Raw genomic sequence first — 25,059 nt, 5'->3', positions numbered from 1 at the left:
AAAGAAAAACTATGTACGAAATAGAAATAACATGTTCATTATTTAGAGTATAACACATTTTGTTTTAAAATTTGGACAGAACAATAGATTATTTCACCACAGTCAACATTAAGACTTTTTTTTTTTCTCTGCGCAACTTCATAGTTGTAGGAAGCCAAGGTTTTGCGCCCAGTGAAAAAAAATATGCGTTGTTGCCAGCATTAGTTTTGATCGGCGTACATACAAGATAAATAAAACAAACATTAAATGTAATATTAAATAATAAACAAGTTGTTCAAAAATTTACACAGCATACAAGGGATTTCTACTTAGGCAGTCAACATTGGAACTATCTTTTCCTTTTTTGTGATCGACTTTGTAATTATATGACTGCAAGATTAATGCCCAGCGCAATAAACGAGCATTATTGCCAGAATTTGTTTTGATCCATTCTAAGGGCTTGTGGTCAGTTTGAATAATTAATTCTGTCTGTCCATCAATGTACCCTTTCAACTTTTTTATTGCGTGTATGATTGCAGCACATTCCTTCTCACATGTTGCATATTTTTGCTCACAAGGGGTAAATTTCTTGCTGAGATACAAAATTGGATGTTCCTCAGCATTTTCAGTTTTCTGCGCCAAGACAACGCCATACCCCAAGTCCGAAGCGTCTGTCTGCAATATAAATGGTTTGGAGAAGTCCGGTGCGTGTAAAACTGGCCTACTGGAAAGTTTTTCTTTTAGCAAGTTAAATGATTTGTTACATTCCTCACTCCAAACAATTTTCCCCCTTTTACACTTCCCTTTTAATAGATCTGTCAGTGGAGCCGCTATGACAGAGAACAAGGGTATATACTGCCGATAATAACCCGCCAAACCTAAGAAAGCTCTAATTTCTGTTTTCGTACTAGGAACAGGGAAGGTTTGTATATCTTTAATTTTTAGTTCAGCTGGCGAACGTTTCCCTCTTCCTACTATGTGACCTAGATACTGTACCTCTTCCTGAACAAACTTACACTTAGATGGTTTGATTGTCAATTTTGCTCTTTTTATACGCTCTAGTATGTCTAGCAAATGTTCTAAATGCTCCTCCCACGTGTCAGAAAAAATTGCTACATCATCTAGATACGGCATGGCATATTTTTCGCACCCTGATAGAATTTCATTCATCATTTTACTAAAATAAAATGGCGCGTTCTTAAGCCCAAAGGGCATACGCAAAGGTCTATATACTCCGAAATTTGTTGAAAAAGCAGCGAATTTCTGGGCTTTTTGACTCAGTGGTATTTGCCAATAACCCTTAGTCAGGTCTATCAGAGTGATAAATTTGGCTGCCGCCACAGTTTCTACCCGTTGTTCTATATTGGGTATAGGATAAAACTGGGTGCGCGTTATTTCGTTCAATTTTCTATAGTCGATGCATGGCCTAGGATCCCTACCAGGTGCCTCAACAAGGATCATAGGTGAAGTATATTCTGATGACCCTGGCTCTATAATGTTGTATTTTAACATTTTTTCTATCTCAGCCTTTAATATTTCGTTCTGCCTATTAGTCATCCTATAGGGTTTACTTTGGATGAGTTTATCACTAACTAATTCTATATCATGTTCAACTAAATTTGTTTTCCCCGGAATATTCGAAAATAATGCAGAAAACTTAACCAACAATTTTTTTAGTTGCAAGATTTGCTCGTCATTCAATCTTTGTCTTAGGCCATTTTGTTCAATTATGTCATTGAAATCAAAAAGATTGGGGTCAATTAACATGTAAGGGAAATCCTCCTCAATTTCTGATGGTTCAGACAGCTCCTCTTCAACTAGTTCTATCATATTTAGAAGTTCAACCCTCCTGTGATATGGTTTTAACATGTTAATATGATAGACTTTATTTCCCTCCTGATTCTCTTGAAAACTTACTACATAATTAGTTTCTGATAATTTTTTCTCAATTTTTCCCGGTCCTTTCCATTTTGGAGCTAATTTATGTGACTGGTTTACTGACAAAACCAACACTGCATCACCCTCCTGAAATTCTCTTTTGATGGCATTTTTGTCATACCATTTTTTTCTTTTGTCCCGTTTTTCTTCCATTGTTTGAACCGCTAGTTCCCTACTACGTCTTAACCTATTTATTAAATCAAATACGTATTCTACAACCGCATTGCCTCCCTCTGGTGGTTCCAACCATTTTTCGTACAATAATACGGTTGGGGTTCTTAAATTTTGACCATGGAACAATTCTGCCGGACTAAAACCTATACTCTCATGGGTTACTGTCCGCAAGGCAAAAAGAGCAGCAGGTAACTGATTCTCCCAATTTGGCGCAGCTTCAATACATAAAACTCTTAAAATCCGTTTCATTGAACGATGAAAACGTTCTACAGGGTTACTCTGTGGATGGTACACTGAGCTCCTAACTATTTTTATTCCAAACCTCTGCAGAAATTCTACAGTTAAGACACTCATAAAAGATTTCCCCTGATCAGTTTGTATTTCCCTGGAAAAACCCATCCAGCTAAAAATTTGCAGAAGTGCGTTTACAACTGATTTTGAAGTTATGTCTGCCACTGGGACAGCGTCCGGGTACTTTGAAGCCAGACACATTACCGTAATCAGGTATTTATTACCTTCAGAAGATGTGGGCAAAGGACCACGCGCATCTACATTTATTTTGCAAAATATTTCTGATATGATAGGCACAGTCGCTAATGGGGCTTTTTTCTGATCATTTGCCTTTCCTACACGTTGACACGAATCACAACTTTTAACATAAGTTTCTACATCTTTATAACAATTTGGCCAAAAAAAATGTCGTATCAGTCGATCCTTCGATTTCAAAACCCCCAAATGACCTGAGGTGCCTTCATGACACATTGCTTTTATTTGTTCCCGAATGGTTTCAGGTATAACAATCAAATTCCTTGTTGCGCCTAACTTATCAATTTGTTTCTTTACTAAAATCCCATTTACAATTCCGTAACTTGTCTCATTTCCATCTTTTACTAATTGTAATAATGGGGCAAGCTCTTTACTTTTTTGTTGCTCGTTCACAAGCGTTTTAGAATCCATCTGAATAACATTGTTCAACAGATCAGAAATATCAACCGGCGGTAATATTTCCTCAACCTTGGAACTTTCCTCTTGTTCCCCTTCATTAGCTTCTAAATCGGTTAATTCATGTTCTGAACCCACTTTGTTCAAATTTTCGGTTTCCATCTGCTGTCGAGCTACCGATCGCGTAACAACAACATTAACAGTCTCTACTGGTGAAAGACATTTTCCCCCAACTTCTTTGAGAAGCTCGGCAGTCTGATTTCCCAAAATATATCTCCCTTGGTCCAAGTGGTTCCCAATAACAGCTGCTTTGGTTGTTACCATACCCAGCTCACACTCCACATCAATTTCGGCCACAGGTAAGCAGGTCATGTGATCATCCAGCAAATGTTTAATCCACACGTGCTCACCTTTCATCCTACTTTGATCTACGTATTTCCGGGAAACTACATCCACAGTTGCTCCCGTGTCCCGAAGAATAGGCAATTTAAAACCATTGATTTTCCCACTAATGGTATAGGGATCTAACAAACTTTTTTCCGAAGTTCTCCCGATTCGATTTATTTCCGATTTTGGCTCTCGATGTTTAGGACTTTGGAGATGAAAGTTGGGGCACTGTGGACGCAAATGATTATATGAACCGCATTCATAACATTGTAATCTCTTTCTCTTCTCAAAATTGTTCTCATACTTTTTTTCGAAATTACGTCCTTCATTATCCTTCTTTTGGTATGAATTCAACCCAGCCTTATCACCCCTATAATGCTGATTAGCATTATATGAATTTCCCGTGTGTTTACCCACAGTTTTACCTTTTACATCTCCCACTTTATTTCTCCCGCCTATGGTTTTCTTTGCGTCCTCAAATTCTTCAATTTCCTCCACTAATTCTTTTGGCGAAGTTATTGAAGCCCATTCATCCAGAGTATGTTCTTTAAACTCATTAGAAACGCGTCTTTTAATTTGATCAACTAGCATCAAATTCTTAAGCCCTTCAAAAGTTTCGATTTTTAAACCACTGAGCCAACCTTCCAAATAAGTATTCAGTTCATGGAAAAAATCGTACCACGTAGAATCCGTATTTTTTTGAGTTTTTACAAAAAGTTGACGGAATTTCTCCGCGCTTAACTTGAATCTTTTAAGCAATAAATCTTTGACATGATTATAATCCCTAGCCTGCTCTTCAGGCTCCCTAGCAATTAGATTATTTATCTCGGCTGGCAGGACGCCTATGAGATATGATACCCACTGTTCCTTCGGCAACTGTAAAACCTTAGCTTGTCGCTCAAAAAGTTCCAAAAATAAACAAATGTCATCGGTTTTTGAACTAAACTTAGGCATAAGTTTCTGAAAATTTTGGTTAAATCCAATTTCAACCTTTGGTCTATCCGGTTCGACATTTTGCTTTGCTCTAAGGCACTCTAGTTCCAACTGCTGTTTTTCAATTTCCTTATTTTGCATTAATATCTGAAATTCCCGCTCTTTTGCTTCTTTTGCCAGCTGAAATTCCCTCTCTTTTTCTCCTAGTGCTATCTGAATTTCCTCCAATTTTTGTTGTTTTTCTAAACTTTCCCTTTCTAGGCTGTCACTCATAATCCCTTCTAACAGATTTCTAACAAATTCTTCTTCGTAATTCTTACTACCCTCTATTAATTGTCTTAACTCCACAATTCTTAAAGTTTCTGTAGCAATCTCCCCTAATTCAGTCGCCACTAGGATCAAATCTCGTTTCTTGGCTTTTCCTAAGAATGCCATAATCAATTTATTAATCGTACATCAAAAAATATATATAATCTATTATTTAGAAGCAATCAGTAACATGTGTTACGCAACCATAACTAAGCATTAGCATAAGTAATAAATTTCTCTTCTTACACACAAAGAGCTACTAAAAGTAACATATATTTCTTTGCGATTGATTCCAACAAAATGTAAATCACAGATGAGATCATTTCAGAAAATGTCATTAAAATATCAATCTTTTACGCGAAAGAAACGGATTCTGAAATACGAAACTTCTGACCTTGAGATACAAGAAAGCAAAATAAAACAAAGCAACCAAACCATTCTCTTTGCAGGCAGGCACTCCGGCGTCACCCAGAATAATTTAGCAAAGACAGCTTGCTATCTTTCTCTTTCGATTTACATACACTTTAAAGCAAAATAAGTTCTTAATGAAGAACCAATTATTTGTTCTTAACAGTAAATATAATTTGAACGAAGTACACACAAATATATATTAAAATTAAATCAATCGACGCAGGAAATAATAAATAATATAAACTATTATTCAACTTTTGCTGCACTGACATGCATATTTCAAACAATTCATAACTCCTACTAAAATCAGTACACGGATGTGTTAGTATGTTTTAGGGAACAAATGATTTTCCCGCACTTCAAAACAAAACTAGGGTGTAGTTTCAGCACTGATGTGCTACTAAGAATACTTTTATACCTTATTATAGGAAAAGGATTTTCCTAAACAAAAACTTAACAGCTAATACTCTGGTAATGATGTTCACCTTGCATTACGGAAAAGATTTCCGAAACAAAATCACTTTTTTTTTCTTCTTTGGTGTGCACTGGCATGCTTTACTTTTAATAGGGAATGGGTATCCCAAACCAATTTTTTTTTTTTCACACTGATGTGCTTTTCGCTTTTCACAGGGAAAGGTTTTCCCAAACTGGTACAACACTGATGTGTTTACAATCACTTTTGCACTGATGTGCTCATTATTATCGGGAAAGGTTTTCCCAAACTGATACAACACTGGTGTGTTGTTCACAATTACTTTTGCACGGATGTGCTCATTATTACAGGGAACTGATATCCCAAATCATTTACCACACACATGACAAAAACACTTCGTTTGATATTCAAAAAAACATTACTATATATCTACACAATATATAATTACGGCCTGTAATTGATGTTTGGTGGAGAACACCTACCTTGGATCTCTTGTCCACTGTATCTCGGTGGAACCTCCATTTATATGACTGTAGTGTCGTGAGGTGTTAAAATGTTGACCATTTCGTTTCAAAACTTTTATTAGGTTCACAATATTAGACAACACATTCTACACACTACACAAACATAAACTTTTAGAAACAAAAGCCGAGCCGTGGACATTTTCTAGATCGCCAAACATAAAGTTTCATCAAGACCTTCTCCGTGGATCATGACGACCCTCCTCTCTCCACTCCGTTCTCTCATCTCCCCTCTCAGAAAAGTTCTCCTCGCCACGTTGGCGACAGTTCTTGGCGAAGATGCCACAGGGTTTTGATCCAGAAAGTCCAAACCCTGTTTTCCTTTGGAGGAGAAATAATAGCACCACTTGTCCAGTTTGTCAACTTGAAGACCATTTACACCTTGCATTCACTGTGTCTGTCCCCTCCCCCTCTCCCCAACCCCGAGGTTGGGTATTATCCTCCATTATTTCTTATTTTAGGGCTCATCTCCTGCCTACTTATGTTCTTTAAACCATGAAAAGAAAACAAGGTTGCACTTCAAATTTCCGTAGCAGCGAATTCTGAACTTCGAGAAATAGAGGTTTTGCGTACTAAGTATTCGAGAAAAGCAGGGAAAAAATAAAAATTAATTGAGAGTGCTGGGAAATAAAAAAAATTCGAGACATGCAGATTTTCGAGATACGCAGGTTTTGAGATAGACAAGTTTGACTATCTCAAAAACTCATTTTTGTAGATACTGCCGTTTACCTGCACACGGCAGTATAATCAAAACCTTTTCACCAAGTTATATGGAGTGGGTGAAATTCGTTTAGATTTAAAACACCCTGCTTTTAGTTAAAAAATATTTTAACTTATAGTATATTTTTATTCAAAGCATCTTAACCTGTATTTCTGACTTTGAAAGGTTAACGGTCAATCCTTTGTGTGTGTGTGTGTGTAACCTTCTTGAGACTTACTTTTGTATCGACACTGTGATGATAAATAAGAGCTATTAGTTGAACTACAGTATGAACTGAAACATTTCTTGAATACCATAGCAAAATAAAATTTTACAAGAATTCAGTTTTATACAAATTTCCTTTTTTTTCTTTCTATTCCTTCTTTCTTTTATTTTAAAAGCATTTATTATGCTTCAAATATGAAAAAGCTCCTCTTTTTTTATACAGAAACTGATTGAGGAAAATCGAAAGAAGAAATCTATGGAGAAATTGAGAGAAATGGCGGATTTCAAATATCAACAGGAATTGGAATCAGAACGTTTAAAGATGGTGGAAGAAGAGAGAATGAGATACCTTAGAGATTATGCCACTGAATTATTGGGTTATTTACCGAAAGGAGTGTTTAAAGATGAGAGAGAAATTGAACACTTGGGAGAAGAATTCAAAAAGTTCTATTCCAGACAGAAATGTTCCAGTTAAATGTTATAGAGAATCACCGATAACACCTTAACATGAAAATTGATATGCTCAAACAAATAGTTAGTGCACGTGTAATGTATAAGAAAATAGATACGATTTTTTTTAAAATTAGAAACTTTTTGGATTTTTTTCTTTTTAAATACTCACATATACATTTTGAATTGCATTTTTTAAAAACTTTTTTCTTTTGATATTAGATCCTCCTTTGCCAACGTTGTAATCAAGGAAATAGATGGCTATAATGTAATCCGAAATAAAATAAAGAAATGCAATAATTTCTAATTTTTTTCTTTCTTTTCCATTTTTATTGTCCATGCAGATTCTATTCTTGAATAGAAACTAAACTCCTATCTCTTTTCAAGACTTTCTCAATTGAACTCCGAGGGCAAGAAAGAGAGAGAGAGAGACTCACAGATAATATTAAGAGGGGTCGGAAAGTATTGTGTGTGTGTGTGTCTGTGTGTGTTTTTTTTTTTTTTTTTTTTCAAATGATTTTTCACCAATTTTATTCACCTAAATTGTTAAGGCTGTTTTCAGTTTTTAGTTAGCACTGTCTGGAAAAACTCTTGGGAAATGGAAGCCGTTCAGAGGGACCGCAAAAGCATCGATGACATTACATTTGCAATTATTTTCCTTATATCTGTAAATAGATTGTTTCCCCCCCCCCTAAACCTAGAAGTTTTATTGGGATAGACTTTTTACGACATAAAAGATAGTCCGTTCAAATATTGTACGGACGCACCCTCAATGGTGTAATTTTTCTCATTATCAACTACCTTTTGCCATGTAGTGTATTAGTGCACAAATTTTCAATCCCAGATCGATAAAATCCCTAAGTTATGGAGAAAAATATCAGGAGAGTATTTTGGGCATCAGCCAAATTTACAATTTTTTTTCCCACATAGCGATCGTAATAAAAGAAAATTAGGTTGTGCAATGTCGGTGAGTCAACCTACCGAAATTCATTAATTTTTTCCGCAGGGCTTATTTTGAACAATATATTCGTGCCTAAACATTCTTGTTGATAAACACTGGAATATACTCACTCGACATTTCACCATCTGATTTCTTTTTGTTCCAATTGTTACACCCCTTTCTTTGAAAAAATTTAAACATTTGGCGAACATTCAAAATGTGTCATCTCCAGAAATTTTACTTCCTGCAGACCTTTTTGCACACTAATTGGCAAAAGGAAGTTGATAACGAGGGTAATTGAATCGATTGTTCCAGAAAGGGCGTAAAAACTTTTTTTTTTTTTCAAAATTGAGTTGGCTGTGGTTGCACTATATTTTTATGTAGAGAAGTCGACTAGTGTTGAAGGAAAATAAATTCTTAACAAATCACTTTATTTAATGGCCACAATTTTCGTTTAGTGCAGAATGGGTTCTGTTCTCAAAGCGAATGAAGAAATAGTAAGACGCAATGTGAATATGGCATGATCATAGAAGAACTAGATTTTTTGGTGTAATGAAGTAAAAACAAATAATATCTTTAGTCTAGCATTATTACTGTAGAGAGAGGTTCGTCATTTGAGGGCGGGGGGACTGCCTCTTCCCTCGACTTTGAAAGTTTATTCTTTTTTTAAGTGGGCGTGGTTTTCATTGCTTTCAGTTCAGAAAAAGTTGTACGCTTTCAGTGACGAAAATACTGGTCAAAACAAGAACAACGCTGTAGGAGACTTTTTCTAGAAATAACATTATATAAATTTAATAAGGTTGCTCATGACTTTGCACCATGTGAAACTTTTGCTTTGTTCTCAGTTTGTTGATTTTTATTCCTTATTCCACTTTTTACACCAGACTTTATTTCACAAAAATTTGACGAGAGAAAGAGGGAAATGAAATATGTAATCACTTAAGACAATGATTTTAAGCCACTAATTATTTCATTTACCAATTATTTTTATCACTTCGTTATATTATTTTTAACTATCATAAATTGGTTTTTAATAAATCTGTCTTACTTGGTTTACATTTTCAGCACTCTAAATTAGACTTTCAGGTTATTGATTACAAAAAGGACATAAGTCCCAAATTTTTTAAATTTTTAAATTCATTTCAATGGCGAAATGAAACCTAATTTAAGGTGAGGTAATGTTCCTACTTATGGCCAGATTAGTCATAAAAATTGCTACTATTTAATTGGGAATGGCTGCCAAAAAATAAAGTTTTAGTCACCAAAAGCGGCAATCACGTATTTCTTTGTTAGCTAAAAAACATGTATGTCATGTTACGACAACAACGTTTCCAATCTTGAGACGATCTGCGTATTAATTGACAATAATTGTCTCCACCTGGATACATCTATTTTTTTTAAAAATGGCAACCAAAAGTCAAAAGTGGCTATAAATTTTTGTGACTCTGATGGTAGCCAGTGGCTACCATTCAGAATTTCTAGTCAAGAGCTTAATAATGGGAGTTGTGTAATTTTGTGACGCTCATAAATTACCGCCTGTGCCCTAGATCCGGCTCTGTAAAGATCAACATGCAAAATTAAGAGGATATGAGATAAAAAAAAAGTCTTGTAGAATATGTTGAAAGTTAACAATCTTTTTTTATTTATTTTTTTTTTTATTGTTGTTAGGCGAGTATCATTTTTGGAAGAACAGAACTAATTATTTGTAAGATAATGTCTTTTAACTTCTAAACGTTTGTAGTTTTTCTTTTATTCAGGCTAATGAACTGACTGGGGGAGGGGGTTTAGCCCCTTTAAGCCCCGTTCCTTAACTCCGCTCATGGTAAAAGACTCCCTTTGGAACATTTGAATGCAACTAAAAAGGGAGATGCACAGCTAGACCCTAGAGACTAAACCCCACGCAGAGTCTACTTATGAAATTTCAACCTTTTACGACACATCTTTTATGAGTTATGCGTGATACATATAAATACACGTACGTCGTACGTACATAGATGCGTACTTTACTCACATACAGAAGTCACGAGAAAACTCATGATAGTTGACTCGGGGATCGTCAAAATTGATATTTCGTGCGTAAATACGTTCTTAGGTCAATATTCATTCGAGGCTCCCAGTGGCACCCGGCCCGGGCTGCGCCCGAAATGTTTGTTCCCGAAATGTTGCTCCCTTCCCGAAATGTACTGATATGTTAGTACTCCTTCGTATGGAAAGAATGTTTCTTAACTTTTTTTTTGTATTTTTATTTCATTTCAAAAACTTTTTTTTTTCTTAAACGTTTGAAAGTTTTAATTAACAATAGCCTAAAAACGTATTTTTGGGAAGAAAACTTAAAAATTTTCCAAGCAAAAACACTTGTTCCCTGCTATACCATTTTAAAATATAGAATAAAACTGCGTTTTTAAAATTTCAATGTCAGAAAATTTCTAGAGACACACATCCCGAGCCATGACCTTTCTCAAAAAACAAAGATACCCTCAAATGCGTTTTTAGAGCGTTAATTTTGATAAATTTACATGAGAGGGTCTCTGAATCTATACTCTCTCCTTAACGTTAACCAAAGATAGAGCGAAATTGCGTCTTTAAGATTGAAATTTCGAAAATTTTCCCCTGGGACAGCATTTCACCATCTTCCTCCTTCTATCTCATCTAACGTCCCTAAAAATAGCCTGAAATTACGTCTTTATTCAAGAGTCACAACTGACTTCAACTGTATTTATGTCGAGGTCTGCATACTAGTGCCTTGCCTCCATTATTTTATATACCGATAGATGGCAGCACCATCACCGGATCGAACAGTTAATGAGAATTTAGAACTAGTCCAAGAGCTAATAGCTACCTGGTACTAGCACCCCCAGAGGTATCGTTTCACTTGGAGGACATTGAGACCACGAGCATATTTAACGTCGCCCAGTCCCCTTTAATGACGACGGTGGGTCTTCGACCAGCGGGGATCGAACCCGAGCCCCTCCGGCCCCGAGTCCAATGCCCTACCGATCAGGCTACCACGGCCAAATTACGTCTTTAAAACTTCTATTTTGAACAATTTCTAGGGAGAGCTTCAGACCTACTAACTTCACCAAAAATATAGTTTACAGCGTTTGTCCCAAAAGTAATGAGACTTTTTTCAAAATCATAGTTTTATTGATAAAACATGTAATAAAACTTACGGTCTAGGAAGATTGGGCTCCGGGAACTTTGGGCGCCGAGCATTTTGGGCGCCGGGAACTTTAGGCGCCGAACATTTTGGGCGCCGGGAACTTTAGGCTCCGAGCACATTGCGCCTAATGTTCTGGGCACTCAATATTCCTGGCGCACAAAGTTCCCGGCGCCCAAAATACTCGGCGCCAAATGTCCTCGGTGCCTAATCTGCGTCGCCCAATCTTCCCATTTCGGGGTTTAAGGTCGCATGGGTAAGGGTGTGGCTTTGCTTCCCCTAGTTTTGGGAGAGGGGAGAAATTTTACTTTAATAAATTTTTGTTTGAAACTTTTCCATACATTTAAAATAAATTTAAAATAATGTTTTAAGAAAATAAAAAAGAAATAAATTCATGTCAAGCAAAGGACTAATTGCAATCACGTAAGAACGCACACCACGATCAGTGCCGGGCTGTCCCTGCGCGCCATTGGCTCGTGGGCCGGTACATGGGCTGGCCCGTCCCTATTCGGCCTGATCCCCCTCCCTCCTCTGCGCCCTCGAAAATGTGCCCCTTCAAACCTATGCCTCTTCATTTTTCACTTTCTTCTATATCTAATATATAGAAGAAAGTATAGGATAAGTGCAAATTTTCGAATTTTGACGGATTCGAACGTTTTAAGGTGTACTGAGTCCATTTCGACCATTTTTGGAAAACGTCTGTGCGTGTGTGTGTGTGAGTGTCACGTTTGATGTGGATGACCAGTTTTTGTGACCGCTCTACAGCAACCGCATGAAATCGAACGAAATTTGGTACACTTATGTACCCCTATGTGAACTTGTGCCCATTGTTTTTTGGCGTGAATTCCTCCAAAGAGGGGGTGGGGCAATGGGACGTTTTTAGAGTTATGCGTGCCTGCTATTCCCCAGGAAGTAACTGGCGGAATCAAACAAAACTTGGTGCCATATAACCGGAACATCTGCTCTTGCAGTGGCGGAAATCCGCCACTGCAAGGTCGCCCCCACCGCTCTCTAGAAAATACTAGAGAGCGGTGGGGGCGACCGCCCCCACCGTGACTGTCATTTTCTGAAACCAATGATATAGAATTAGAAGAATTAGTGATGCGAATTAGCTTTTTGCTCACCAAGCAACCACTTCACTTTGATAAGCTTCCCGCCAAACAAGATAAACAATTTAAAAAATCTATCCATATTTCTGAGGAGTTGAAGGTGGGAGGAGGTTCTAATGGAAGTAGCTATGATGAAAAAGGAGAAGAGGGAGGATGATAGTTTGGCAGATACTTGGCGGGCAAACTAGATATCATAACTTTTTATGGCTGAGGGTTTTTGGGTTTAAGATGCAGGTTTTCTTTTTTGTGCGGAAAAGTTAAAGGTTTTCTTGGCGGGGAAATTTTTTTAACAGGGTTGTTTTTGATGAGATATCACATCTTTTTGCATTGATATTATTATTTTGTCTGTATTTTTAGAATTGAGAACATCAAGTCAAAAAATTTTCAATTGAAACAACGCTGGTTTATGGTTTTAAGGAACAATAACGGCTAGCCTAATTTTACGTCAAGTTATTTTCTGACTATTAAGATTCTATGTTCATTTTGCGAGAATTCGGCGGTTTGAATTTTATTACAATACTTGTATCCTCTCTCTGTTGCAAAGAAAATTTCTTGGATAATAAAATACTATATTTTAAATTATATTGCTTTCGAGTATTTTACAACTTCGCAATAAATTTTATTACAGTTTCTTTATTTAACAGATTATTAAACATTTTCATGAAGGTTTCTTTAAATAATTTACAGCTTGAGGGCTATTTTAATCTAGGTTTTCACTTTTTGTTTAATTACATTTTTTCTTAAATCGTGGATTATTTTACGTTTTATAGGATAATTTTAATTGTTTGGTGATATATCTTTTTCTTGATAGAAGTCTTTGTCTTGTTTAATACCTAGTTTTGTTTAAAAGTTCATTTAAAAAACGAAATAACGTATACTATCACCAAGCAAAAAAAAAACCTAAGCCATTAAATATTTTAAATTTAAATGTGTCAGAAGATCTATACAACTTTACTCGATGTCAAATCGCGGATATCCCAAATTTGCCATAGCGAATGTGCATGTTGCGCGCGGACTAAGCTCATTAAAAGTCTTGCTTAAATTAATTGCAAAAAAATTTTCAGCTAACAAATTACTGCAAAGCACGGATATCCACACACGTATTTCATATATTTTCAATTCATTATGTATTGTTTGTGAAAAATCCATTAATTTATAAAATAAGCAAACCAATAAAAAAGTGCTATTTTTCGCTTTCAATTAAAAAGTTATATGTGCCGTACTAATATGCGTACAGTTTCATATAATTTTTCACGTAAAATATTGTAATGGTTTAACCCCAGTTTCGCGCCGACATTTAAAATTTCTTCCCTCATAAATATATCAAAACTGAAAAACAGGAAGAAAAGAAATTTTGTATCCGCGAAACTGGGGGGGGGGGGGATAGCATTCCAATCTCATTTATTAATTTGTTTCTCTGCTTAAGTATAAACAAACAACATAGAATCTGAAAACAGAAAGCCCAATGAGCTAAGTCTGCGTACATGCGCAGTCGCTGTGGCAAATTTGTGATATCCGCGATTTAACGTGTAGTTGCGACTGTTGGATATGTTTTAGTCTTGATTGAATTTCATTTCCTAAGACAACTTTGGAATAACTGTTAGATCTGTTCTAACGTTGCAATTGCAGTCCGAGATAAACAAACCATATGAGCTGAGAGTAAGTACATAAGAATTTAGGGAAAATTGGTGATTTTCAAACTTTAATTACTCCGGCCCATGATGTCCCTGGGAGTTGAATTTTTGTATATACTCAATGGCCTCTCAAGAATATGTATACAAAAAATCATTACCGTAGTCCCCCGGGGGGGGCTGTGATAGAACCCCGGAAAGGTACAATTTGGGGGGTAGAAGGGGAGGGGAGTCAAATGGCGCAAAAGGCACATCAGGAGGGCACAAGGAATGTGTGTGCGAAATTTCAGCTTGATTCCTTTTTTCGTCTGGGCTGTAGCCCTGTCAAAGAAAGCGAAAACTTTTTGGAACAGCGATTTTATAACTTTAATACCTCCTCCCCCTGATGGTCTAGGGGATTGTATTTTGGTTTACGGCGTCAGGGGCCACTAGAAATTCAGTGTACCAAAAATCAACTCCGGGGGTCTTCATGGGGCTGAGATACAGAGGGGTGAAAAACCCGAAAAACCCCAATTCGTTCTGTCGCGTAATCTTGTTCTTGGTCGTTTTATTTTCTTTCGTCTTTGGCGGTGGATTTGCTTCTGTTGGCTGCTGACGTTTGGTTTCCTTGGCGGGGCGGGACGCTCCCGCGTTCCGTAATCGACTTGATTTTATCTATTCTCGAGAACGAAAAACAGTAAAAAAATAAACTATTGAATGAATAATTAGCATTATTTAAGGAAATACACTTCAATAAAATATCTGAAAGCAAAATAATTTACGCTTTTAATTTTCTCATAATGAAAAAAATGGATTCAAGTTCTCAGAATCTCATTTTACTCTGTAGTTACAAAACAAAAAGCATGATAATTACAGCGTATTCATTTATAATCACCATTCTGCTTCTTATTAGGAAAAGTTTAAAATATTTTTAAAAATCTTTTAACACGAGGATTTTATTTTTTCACTTTTTGAACTGAAATTGTTTGAAATTATTCGACATACAAAAATACATAGAATCGTTTTCAATCAGGAAAAAAAATGCAACACCTATGGGAGGGGTACGGACCCCCTGCACCCCTTCCTTTTGTGTGCTCCACTGAATCCACCAAATTCATTTTTTATCTCCAGTCTTACCAGGCGACTACGTTAGTGCATTGGCGAATTATTTAAAATTTTTATTAAACTTTTCATTTTATTTTTCTTTCTTGTGCGTGTATTTTTTAAGGTTAATGATGCTAATTAGGATTTTGTGGAATTAATGTCCCTATTTTAATGGCGACAACGGAGAATATTGTTCTTTCTTTTTTTTTTATTTTGTTTTTGTTTTTTTAATTGTTTTTTATCCTATCGGACCTGTACTGATAAAGATTTTTGGAAATAATCATGACTGAGATCATCAGAGGGAAATGTTCTTTGAAAACGCTGATACAGACCTTTCTAATAGAGACTTTTGGGAATTTTTCTCTTTGCGAAATGAGAAGTTTTTTGTACTATTGTCCTCATTTAAATGGTAACTTAAAAAAAAAAAAACTGTTGTCCTTACTCTGATTTTAATGGTATTGTAACGGATTCGGTGCGACTTCCACTTTCTTGAAATGAAGACACAGTTCTTGATAAAAACACAGGAGCTTTATTTACACTATGTACAGGGGAAATCATTAACAACTGCTAAATTAATCATCAGCATTTAAGAAAACATCACTCAACACCGTAAACTTAACGGTTACACACGTATTTACTTCCAAATACGAAAACAACACAGCGAAATGCCTCGCTATAAACAGAGCAAATGCGCTCTCAGTTCGAAATCTCAATCGAAACTCTCCTTTTTATCACGCAGGACGCCTTTATAAACATCGAAGAAGTTTCCACAACATTCTTTCTGCTTCCCGAAATGCGTAGACCGTTATCAAATTTTATCAATGAAAAGAAAAGGAAATAGGGGGGTCGTATACTTTAGCGGAATGAAAAGGGGTTGTATATTAATTACGGGAAACTATTTACAGGTTACGTTACTACAATAATTACTATTTACAGAATTTGTAACATTGCCCCCTTCCTAAGGACTGCACGTCCCGGGCGCGAATTTAGAAACACGACCGCGTACGCAGGTCGTACAGATAGCGCTACGATCGCATTTCATTTGGCGCGGTTTGACTCCTCGCGTAAATGCGCCAAGGAAGCGATATCGCTTTTGAGGTACTTGTGCGTGCGCAATGATGTGATGTCTGTTTATTTACCTTTGTTGCTGTTATTTGTTGATTATGTGATATGAATGGGGTGTGTGGTTAAAATCGGTTGTTTTGCTACAAACTTTGATGTTTTTTAACCTACGAACAAAACTTTATTGACATTGTATTTCTGAAATATTTTTGTGAATTTATTCTTTGCATCTGAAAGTTCTGTGTTGGATGTCGTTGAGATCAAACTTAAGAATGTTTCAATTTGTTCAATCGAAAATTACAAAACATTAGAAATTAATTCTTTAAAAAAAAAGTTTGAATGGATGTGGTGTCATAAGAGTTATTTTGCAACAAACATTTGTTTTTTTTTTTTTTTTTTTTAACCAGCGGGCATATCTTTTATTGACGTTGCAATCTTTCGGGAATTTCTTCTTTGTTTCTGAAAGTTCTGGGTTGGATTGCCGTTGCGATGAAAATCAAGAATGTTTCAGTTTTTAAACTGGAAATTGCTTAACATCAGAAATTAATTCTTCAAAACCACGCTTTAAACTGCATGTATGCAATAAATAATTATTTGCAGGTATTTCATTAATTTAATTACTCATTCTTGCTTGGTTTATCAAAAGTAGTGATTTTGTTCGTTTAAAGTGTCAACTGAAAGTAGAATTTCAGCAATTGAAGTATAATTAAGGTGTCAACAAAAAAAAAAGAAAATCTTAATCTAGTTTTTAGACATACTTCATTAATATTTAAAGGTACTCAACTGGTTATGTATATCGTATACATTTCAGCAACAGCCTCAAATGATTGAATTAAAACCCTTAGTTAAATTTTTAACTGCTTTCTTTTTTTACTGTTTTTGTGTGTGTGTATTTTTTAAGTAAAGCAAATCCCAATAACTCGAAGTCTCAAGGGACCGGTAGAAAGCTTCGAGTTATTGGTAGCTCAAGTTATAAGAGGTTCCTGCAGTATTCTCAAGTGTTTGGGGCCCAGTGAAAAGTTTGAGGTGAAGGTATATTCAGGGTATATCCTCTGAGAGCAAGGACGCACTCCCCCTAAATATCGGGAAGACCCCCCCCCCAAAAAAGTGAAAACTACCCCTCAAAACAGCCCTCACCCCCTAAACATTTTAATGTCGCACTCTGTGCCATGACCACATCCAGCCCCCGCCCTAGGTAGGCACCCCTGGTATATTCGAGTTATAACTATGCGAGTCATCGAGACTCGACTGTGAGTAACTTCGATAGGACAATGACCAGACATAGTGACAGTAAATAAAATGAATATCGTCACCAAGGTTAGAAAGTTTTGAATTGAAGTGAAAAAAAGGGAGCGCTTGAAACGAGCACTGAGAACAAACACTGCACAATAAAAAGCATGTTGCTAGGACAAATGTTTCAAGGAAGGGGTGATTGATTTCATTAGGTATCCTTTACTACATATCTTAGTAATCTTCCTTCTGTTAGCATCAAAGATAGCCTAAAAAGGCCTTTTTTTTTTTTGAACTTTTTTGAATATTAAAAATTTACTAGTGGGGATGTACCCCCCCCCCCTTGTATTTTTTTGTGGTGTGCTGGTACAGGCCGAAAGTTGTAGAGGGTGCTTTGCTGGGTAGTCGAAGAAATATACTGAGAAGCTGTCGGCATCGAGATTTTACAAAGCACCTAGTGCTATAATACTGCTTAAGAAATGCTGAACATGTTGTTTATGCTGATGCACATTGCATTCTATTGAACAGTAATGAGATGTTTATACTATAGTACAGCATGCTCTATGAATCCACAGCAACAAAAAGCCTTTGTGTTTTAACTGTCCTACACAATGTCGCCCGCTACCTCTTTCATATGGCATATCTGGACTATGATGCTGTTATATATGCCCTTCTGACCCTTTTCAAAACTTTTCCACATTCTTTGATCACCTTGTATGTCGTATATCTTGTATCGTAACTTTACACCTCAGAGCCAGAATAACATGAGTCCAAAAATTTGCAATCTTCACTTTATTACTGCATTGATTGTAGAATATCATTTCGTGTCAACATATGAGATCCTTATTCTATGAAAGATATTCCTTCACAAATATTTAGCTGCGTTAAAAGAGCGCAAGTCCCATCCTTTCTATGCCTCAGACAAACGTTTTTGCTCTTTCTTGAAAAGTATCGAAAATGCACTAACGCTAGTCTGGCTCAGAATTACAGTTACTATAACCCTAAATGTGATTTGGTTGCATCAATACATAAATATCAAAACATTTTATTATTTTATCATAAGCAGAACAGGTCACCAAATTAATTAATTTTGTGTTCATTGTCTTTGGAAATCATAGTCGAGGGTGTACACACACAAATATCATTAGCAGTTAACCTTGAACAAAATTCGCAAGTTGTTTCTTGCATCCTATGGTATGAGGATCCCATTCTTTCCTTCTGTGCATCTGAGATGAAATAGTTCTTTTTTTAACTTCTCTACTCTCAAATAATAAATAACAATTAGAAACCTACTGCAAGTAGAATTTACACTTAAAACAATACCCCTTTTATCTCATACAAAATGGTTCTAAGAGAGGAAGGAACAGGGCCGATCCTAGCAGGTGTGCAGAGTGTGCGCCGCACAAGGGCGGCCAAAGCAAGGGGCGGCCGCAGGCCGCATCGTATAGTTCTTATAATCAAGCAAAATTCCTCAAGAATTTCTCACAAGATAACTTATAATAAGTAGAATAAATATGCTGATTTTTAAATGTTCAATTGTCAAAGCATGTGTCGATTTCCCGACAGTATAGCATAGTTTAAGAAAAATAGAATGTTAGGGAACATTGTGTTGGTTTATTGTCCATTAATATCTATTCTTAACACACACGCTTCATTTGGTTGCAAAGTTTGTGACAGAACCGGTAATCAGGCATAGGGGAAAGGCCCTCTTCTGAAGCATGAAATGGTGCCGTCTAAAAGGAGCACCGAGGGCGGCCACTAATGTTTACCCCCCAAGCTTTTATAGACCTAAACAATGAAGACATATTTTATTTATTTAAAAAAAAAACTATACTAATTAGATACTCTCGCAAGCATTTCAAACAAGAAACAACAAACTATGTAACAAACTCTGTGTTAAACAATCGTGGATGCGTGGAGAGAAAGTGGAAAATTGCGCCTCCCTTGAGAATAACATATATGAATGACGAACTAAAATGTTGTACTTTTCCCCCTTTACGACAATTTTTCTGATTAAAATCTTGAATGAACTGCTCGGTTTCAGATCAGGTAGGAGGACAGGGCCCTTGCCCCGGGAAGGAAATTTAAATGTAGCTCCAAAACGAAAATCCAAAAGGATGCCATGACCTCTTGATGAAACTAAAGATATCTTAAAATTGCGTTTCTAGGACTTTACTTTCAGAAAATTTCGCTGTTTAACCATCGATCTTAAGGACCCAATTAAGTCTCTGATTCCAAAATCCAAAACGTGTTTTCAGACGACAGCCCTTCCTATCATCAAACGTCATATAAAATTGCTTTGGCATTTTTCGAAATTTTTGCAGTGGAGGACCCCGACATCCATTCGCAAACATTACTACCTCTCAATTAGCGTCTTTAGAGAAGCCCCTAATTCCACCCCCTCTCACTTAACGTATTGAAAAACAAACTAAAATTGCGTTTTTCAAACATCAGTTTCAAGAACTTTTGTTGAAAGACCCCGGATCTCCCTTTTCTCCAACGCAGTCATTATGTACCTGAAAATTTCGTTTTTAGACGGTTCCGTGGAGCCATAGCTTCCGGCTCAAACTAGCCTGATATTGACTTCAGTTTCAAAAACACAGTTCGTGAGGGCACACTGATCCCCCGCCCGCTCTTAGTCCCATCGTTATCAAACAATGCTTAAAATACGATTTTGGGACTTATATTTCTAAAGAATTCCGGAAGAGAACTGCAGGGAGGCTTATGTAACTTTTTAGGCGCCAGGGCATATCCATCAACCGTCGAGGTGAGATGGACAAAAGTCTATAGTTATATTTTTCAGATATTAATGTTGAAAAATTTCCGAAAGATCCGTAGAAGCTTCTCAGTTTTGTTAACGTCAGCAAAGACAATATAAAATTGCGGTTTTGGAAATATCCGCTAAAGAGCCCCAAAATCCTTCCTTCCCAAAAATAGCCTATAATGGATTTCAGTTGCGAAAAATATTTTGGTTCGGAATATTTTCACGTTTCCCCTATTGTTTTCAAATGTAACCAAAAACGGGTTTTTGAAAAAATAGTGCCGAGAAATTACCGGAGGATAGCCGCCAGATCCCCTACCATCATCAAAGACGGCCTAAATTTGAGTTTTAAACTTATATTTCGAAATCTTTCGATGGAAGACGATTGAATCTCCCTCCCTCTTGCAACGTCAATAAAGGTAACCCAAAATTGCAGGTTTAAAATTTCAGTTTCGGAGATTTTTCGGGAAGAACGCCGATCCTTCCTACGCTACGGTCACAAAAAATAGCTTCAAACTGATTTTAATTTGGAAAGAATTTTAGGAAAGAACATCAACATTACTATCTGCTGAAGTCTCAAAGTTCCTAAAATTGCGATATTTGACGTCAATTTCGAAAATTTCTCCATGCACCTTGAATATACTTGACTCTTTTGTCCTTTTGGAACCAAACACAACTAAAGATTAACTAAAAATATTTTTCATACGCCAATTTCATAATTTTCTTGGAGCAATCCTCCTCCCCTGAACCCCTGACACCTCCCTCCGCGCTTCCCCTTCCTTCGTCCCTTCTCTGATGTCAGCGAAGAAAGACTATAAAATGCGTTTTTACTAGTGAATTTTGGTATGTATTTTTTTTCTTCAAAGATATAAATTGTACCTAAGGAGTTTCTTACTATAAAAAATTTCTGCCTTTTTATAAGATCATTCTTCTGTCCCCCCCCCCTTTTTTTTAAAATTCGAACTTGGCATAGAAATTTAAAGAAAGATTTATATAGACGTTAAAGATTAGTCAAAATATGCAAATTACTCTTGAGGGGCGGCACATTAGGTTTTTGCACAAGGGCGGCCGACACCCTAGGATCGGCCCTGGGAAGGAAAAATAACTGTCTTAGAATGTATTGAAAATGAAGTGATTATTTAATTAGAGGGAGAAATGTGTTGTTTAATTTATATGCCAATTTTATAATTCCATTGAATTTTTAATTGAAATCCGTGTAATAATTGCACATAAAAGATTTAAATCCTGCATATATCTTGCATGATTATTAAAAAGTGCTTTTAGTAAATGTTAATTATGATTTAGAAAATTCTTCTTATCTTGCTAGTATATATAGTCAATATTTTCATATGACACTAGTCTTTTTAATTCGTCTACAAATAACTGCTTATCTTCAGCTGAGGCATTAATAATTTGAGAACTAATAGAGGGAGCCTGTATTTCGTTTTTGATTTCTTGATGGTTAAGAGTGTCACTGATTTCATTGACTTTCCTGTCTAATATGACATTTTCAAGTTCCATTTCAGAGATGATGTTTCAGTTAAGCCAAGAAAAAAATTAGGGGCTGAACATTTGGGATCTAAAGCAATTTTAGCTAATTCATGCCTATCTATATAAGTAAGTTTGGTACTATTAGGCAATATAAGTCCATTTTTATCCTGCAGCAAACATTTGTAAATGAAGCCATTAGTAAAATAGAAATAAATTAGTAAAAAGTTAGAAATTTAACCGGCAATCGCGACTTGCGCTTGCGGCTCGAAGATTGGCGATGAATCTCTTCCCAAACGTTTCTCCTCGCCAATCGATCGTAGCGCCATCTGTGCGACCTGCGTACGCGGTTGTGTTTCTAAATTCGCGTCCCGGGCAGTACAATCCCCAGAAAGGGTGTAAACACAAGTCAATCACAAGTTCACAAATACACACATTAAATAATAACCAATAATGCATAGGAGATACAATAATAACAAGAAATATTACTAAACATTAAAAGCAAAAAAATTATCTACAACTTTTATGTTATCAACCATGGTTGTTTACGTAATACTCATTTACTATGGCCATAGTATGGGGCTAACCGATCATAATGTACAACCCTAGGTTTTGCATTAGGTGGTTTTTGGATCCTCACTACGACGTCATTTAGTCGGTTAAGGACTTTGTAGGGTCCATCCCAATGCGACTGCAATTTGGGTGACAGACCTTTCCGTCGGATGGGATTCCATAACCAAACCTTGTCGCCTTCGTTGAATTCATGTCCCGTAGACCTTGTGTCGTATCGGGTCTTCATCTTCTCTACCGCGATGTTGATTCGCTCTCGTGCGAAGTTATGAACGTTTTCCAACCGGGCCTGGAGATCCTGGATGTACTCCTCAGGCGATGCAGGCGCATCCGGAGGACGACCGAAGACGAGATCACAAGGTAGCCGAAGCTATCGTCCGAAGAGCATCTGAGATGGGGCATATCCGGTAGTCTCGTGGACAGCACTGCGGTAGGCCAGCAGGAACAAAGGTAGCTTCTTGTCCCAATCCTGTTGATTTCTGGAGACCATAAGTGAGAGATTATTCAGGATTGTGCGGTTAAATCTCTCCACCATGCCGTCCGATTGTGGGTGTAGTGGTGTTGTCCTAGTTTTCTCAATTCCGAGAATTTGACATAGGCCCTTAAACACAGCAGAGATGAAATTCCTCCCTTAATCGGAATGAATCTGCAAAGGTTTTCCGTATCTCGAGATCCAATGTTGGACTAGAGTCTCTGCTACGGTGGTAGCCTCTTGATCTGAAATGGGATATGCTTCCGGCCATTTGGTGAAGTAGTCGATGGAAACAAGAATGTATTTGTTCCCATCAGCAGTTCTTGGTAGAGGACCCAGGATGTCGATCCCAATTCGTTCGAAAGGAGCTCCAACGTTGTACAGATGTAGCTTCCCTCTGCTTCTCTTCTTCGGTCCTTTACGAGCAGCACAGGCGTCACAAGAATGGCACCACTTCTCCACGTCATCCTTCGCCTTGCTCCAGAAGAAGCGCTCCCGAACTTTATTGAAAGTTTTCAAGACACCAAAATGTCCTCCAGTCGCACTGCTATGTATTTCTTTCAGAACATTTGAAATCCTTGATCGGGGAAGTAGTAACTGCCACCTAGACGTTTTGCCGTCATCAGATTCCCATTTTCGGTACAGTACGCCGTTCCGTAAACTGAGTGAGTTCCATAAAGCCCAGTATCTTTTTGTTGCAGGGCTGAAGATGGAAACGTCCTGCCAGCTAGGGCGCCGACTGTCACTTTCCATGAACTCCAAAATTGGTTTTATGTCGGGGTCTTCAAGTTGATCTTTTCGAACTTGGTCGTCACTCCATGGATCAGGTTCTGATGATATTGGAGTCACTGTCACCTGATAGGCGGTAGGGCTAGTCGTTCCATACTGTTTCTCGATTCGGGAACAATAGTGGCAGTTCTCAGGACAGGGTCTCCTTGATAAAGCGTCTGCATTACCGTGAGATAACCCTTTTCGGTGCTTGATCTCCATGTCATATTCCTGGAGCCGCTGTATCCACCTGGCTATTTGGCCTTCTGGATTCTTGAAGTTCAAAAGCCAAGTTAACGAGGCATGATCTGTCCGAAGCAGAAATTTTCGGCCGTAGAGGTAATGATGGAAGTGTTCTACAGCTTTCACTATGGCCAGTAACTCCTTTCTGGTGAAGGCAGTAATTTCGCTCCGACTTTGATAAGCATTTGCTCCAATAAGCGATGACATGTTCATTTCCGTCAATTTCTTGGGATAAAACAGCTCCGATGCCCTCGTTGCTCGCATCAGTGTCCAGGATGAAGGATTTTTCAGGCTGAGGATAGGCGAGGATAGGCGTTGATGTTAAAGCCTCCTTCAGTCGTAGAAATGCATCTTCGCATTCTTTAGACCATTCAAACTTTTGCTTGCTCTCGTCAGCTTATGCAAAGGTCGTGCAATGTTGGAAAAACCCTTCACAAACTTCCTGTAGTATGTGCAGAGCCCCAGGAAACTTCGCAGCTGATGGATTTTTTCGGGACGACTCCAACTCTTGACCGCAGATACCTTTTCTGGATCGGTTTGTACACCTTCAGAAGAGATGATGTGACCAAGGTAGTTCACTTCCCGGCGGAACAAATTACATTTGGACGGGCTTAACTTCAGATTGGCTTCCTTAAGCTTTTGTAGCACCTTCCTAAGATTTGCCAGATGTTCTTCGAAACTGCGTCCCACGATGATGATATCGTCTAAGTAGACCAGACAGGATTCGTAGGAAAGTTCTCTTAACACTGTCTCCATAAGACGCACGAACGTAGCTGGTGCATTGCAGAGGCCGAAGGGCATCACCTTAAACTGCCATAAGCCTTGTCCAGTTGTAAACGCTGTCTTCTCTCGGTCATCAGGGTGTATCTCAACCTGCCAGTAGCCGCTCTTCAAGTCCAGGGTCGAAAACCACTTGTGTCCGGAAAGAGTGTTCAAGGTGTCGTCTATCCGTGGAAGAGGGTAACTGTCTTTCTTGGTGATTTCATTCAGCCGTCGGTAATCGACACAAAATCTAGTGGAGCCATCTTTCTTTCGGACCAAGACGATGGGAGAGGCCCAAGGACTGGACGAGGGTTCCATGACATCATTCTCCTGCATTTCTTTCAGGAGGGTCTCAACCTCTTCCTTCTTGGCAAATGGTAG

The 25,059-nt window shown here is 37.4% G+C and overlaps 1 protein-coding gene across 1 annotated transcript in view; it reads left to right on the top strand.

The window, feature by feature from the left end:
• Positions 1-7,427, top strand: part of LOC129217045 (meiosis-specific nuclear structural protein 1-like) — a 45,404-nt gene extending 37,977 nt beyond the window's left edge. Inside the window, exon 5 of the mRNA XM_054851287.1 lies at positions 7,176-7,427. Within this exon, the coding sequence (XP_054707262.1) occupies positions 7,176-7,427 (252 nt within the window). The remainder of the gene's footprint in view (positions 1-7,175) is intronic.
• Positions 7,428-25,059: the final 17,632 nt, after the last annotated feature.

The sequence above is a fragment of the Uloborus diversus genome, chromosome 1 (genome assembly GCF_026930045.1).
Source record: "Uloborus diversus isolate 005 chromosome 1, Udiv.v.3.1, whole genome shotgun sequence".
NCBI lineage: Eukaryota > Metazoa > Arthropoda > Arachnida > Araneae > Uloboridae > Uloborus > Uloborus diversus.
This window is presented reverse-complemented; position numbering and strand designations above follow the sequence as displayed.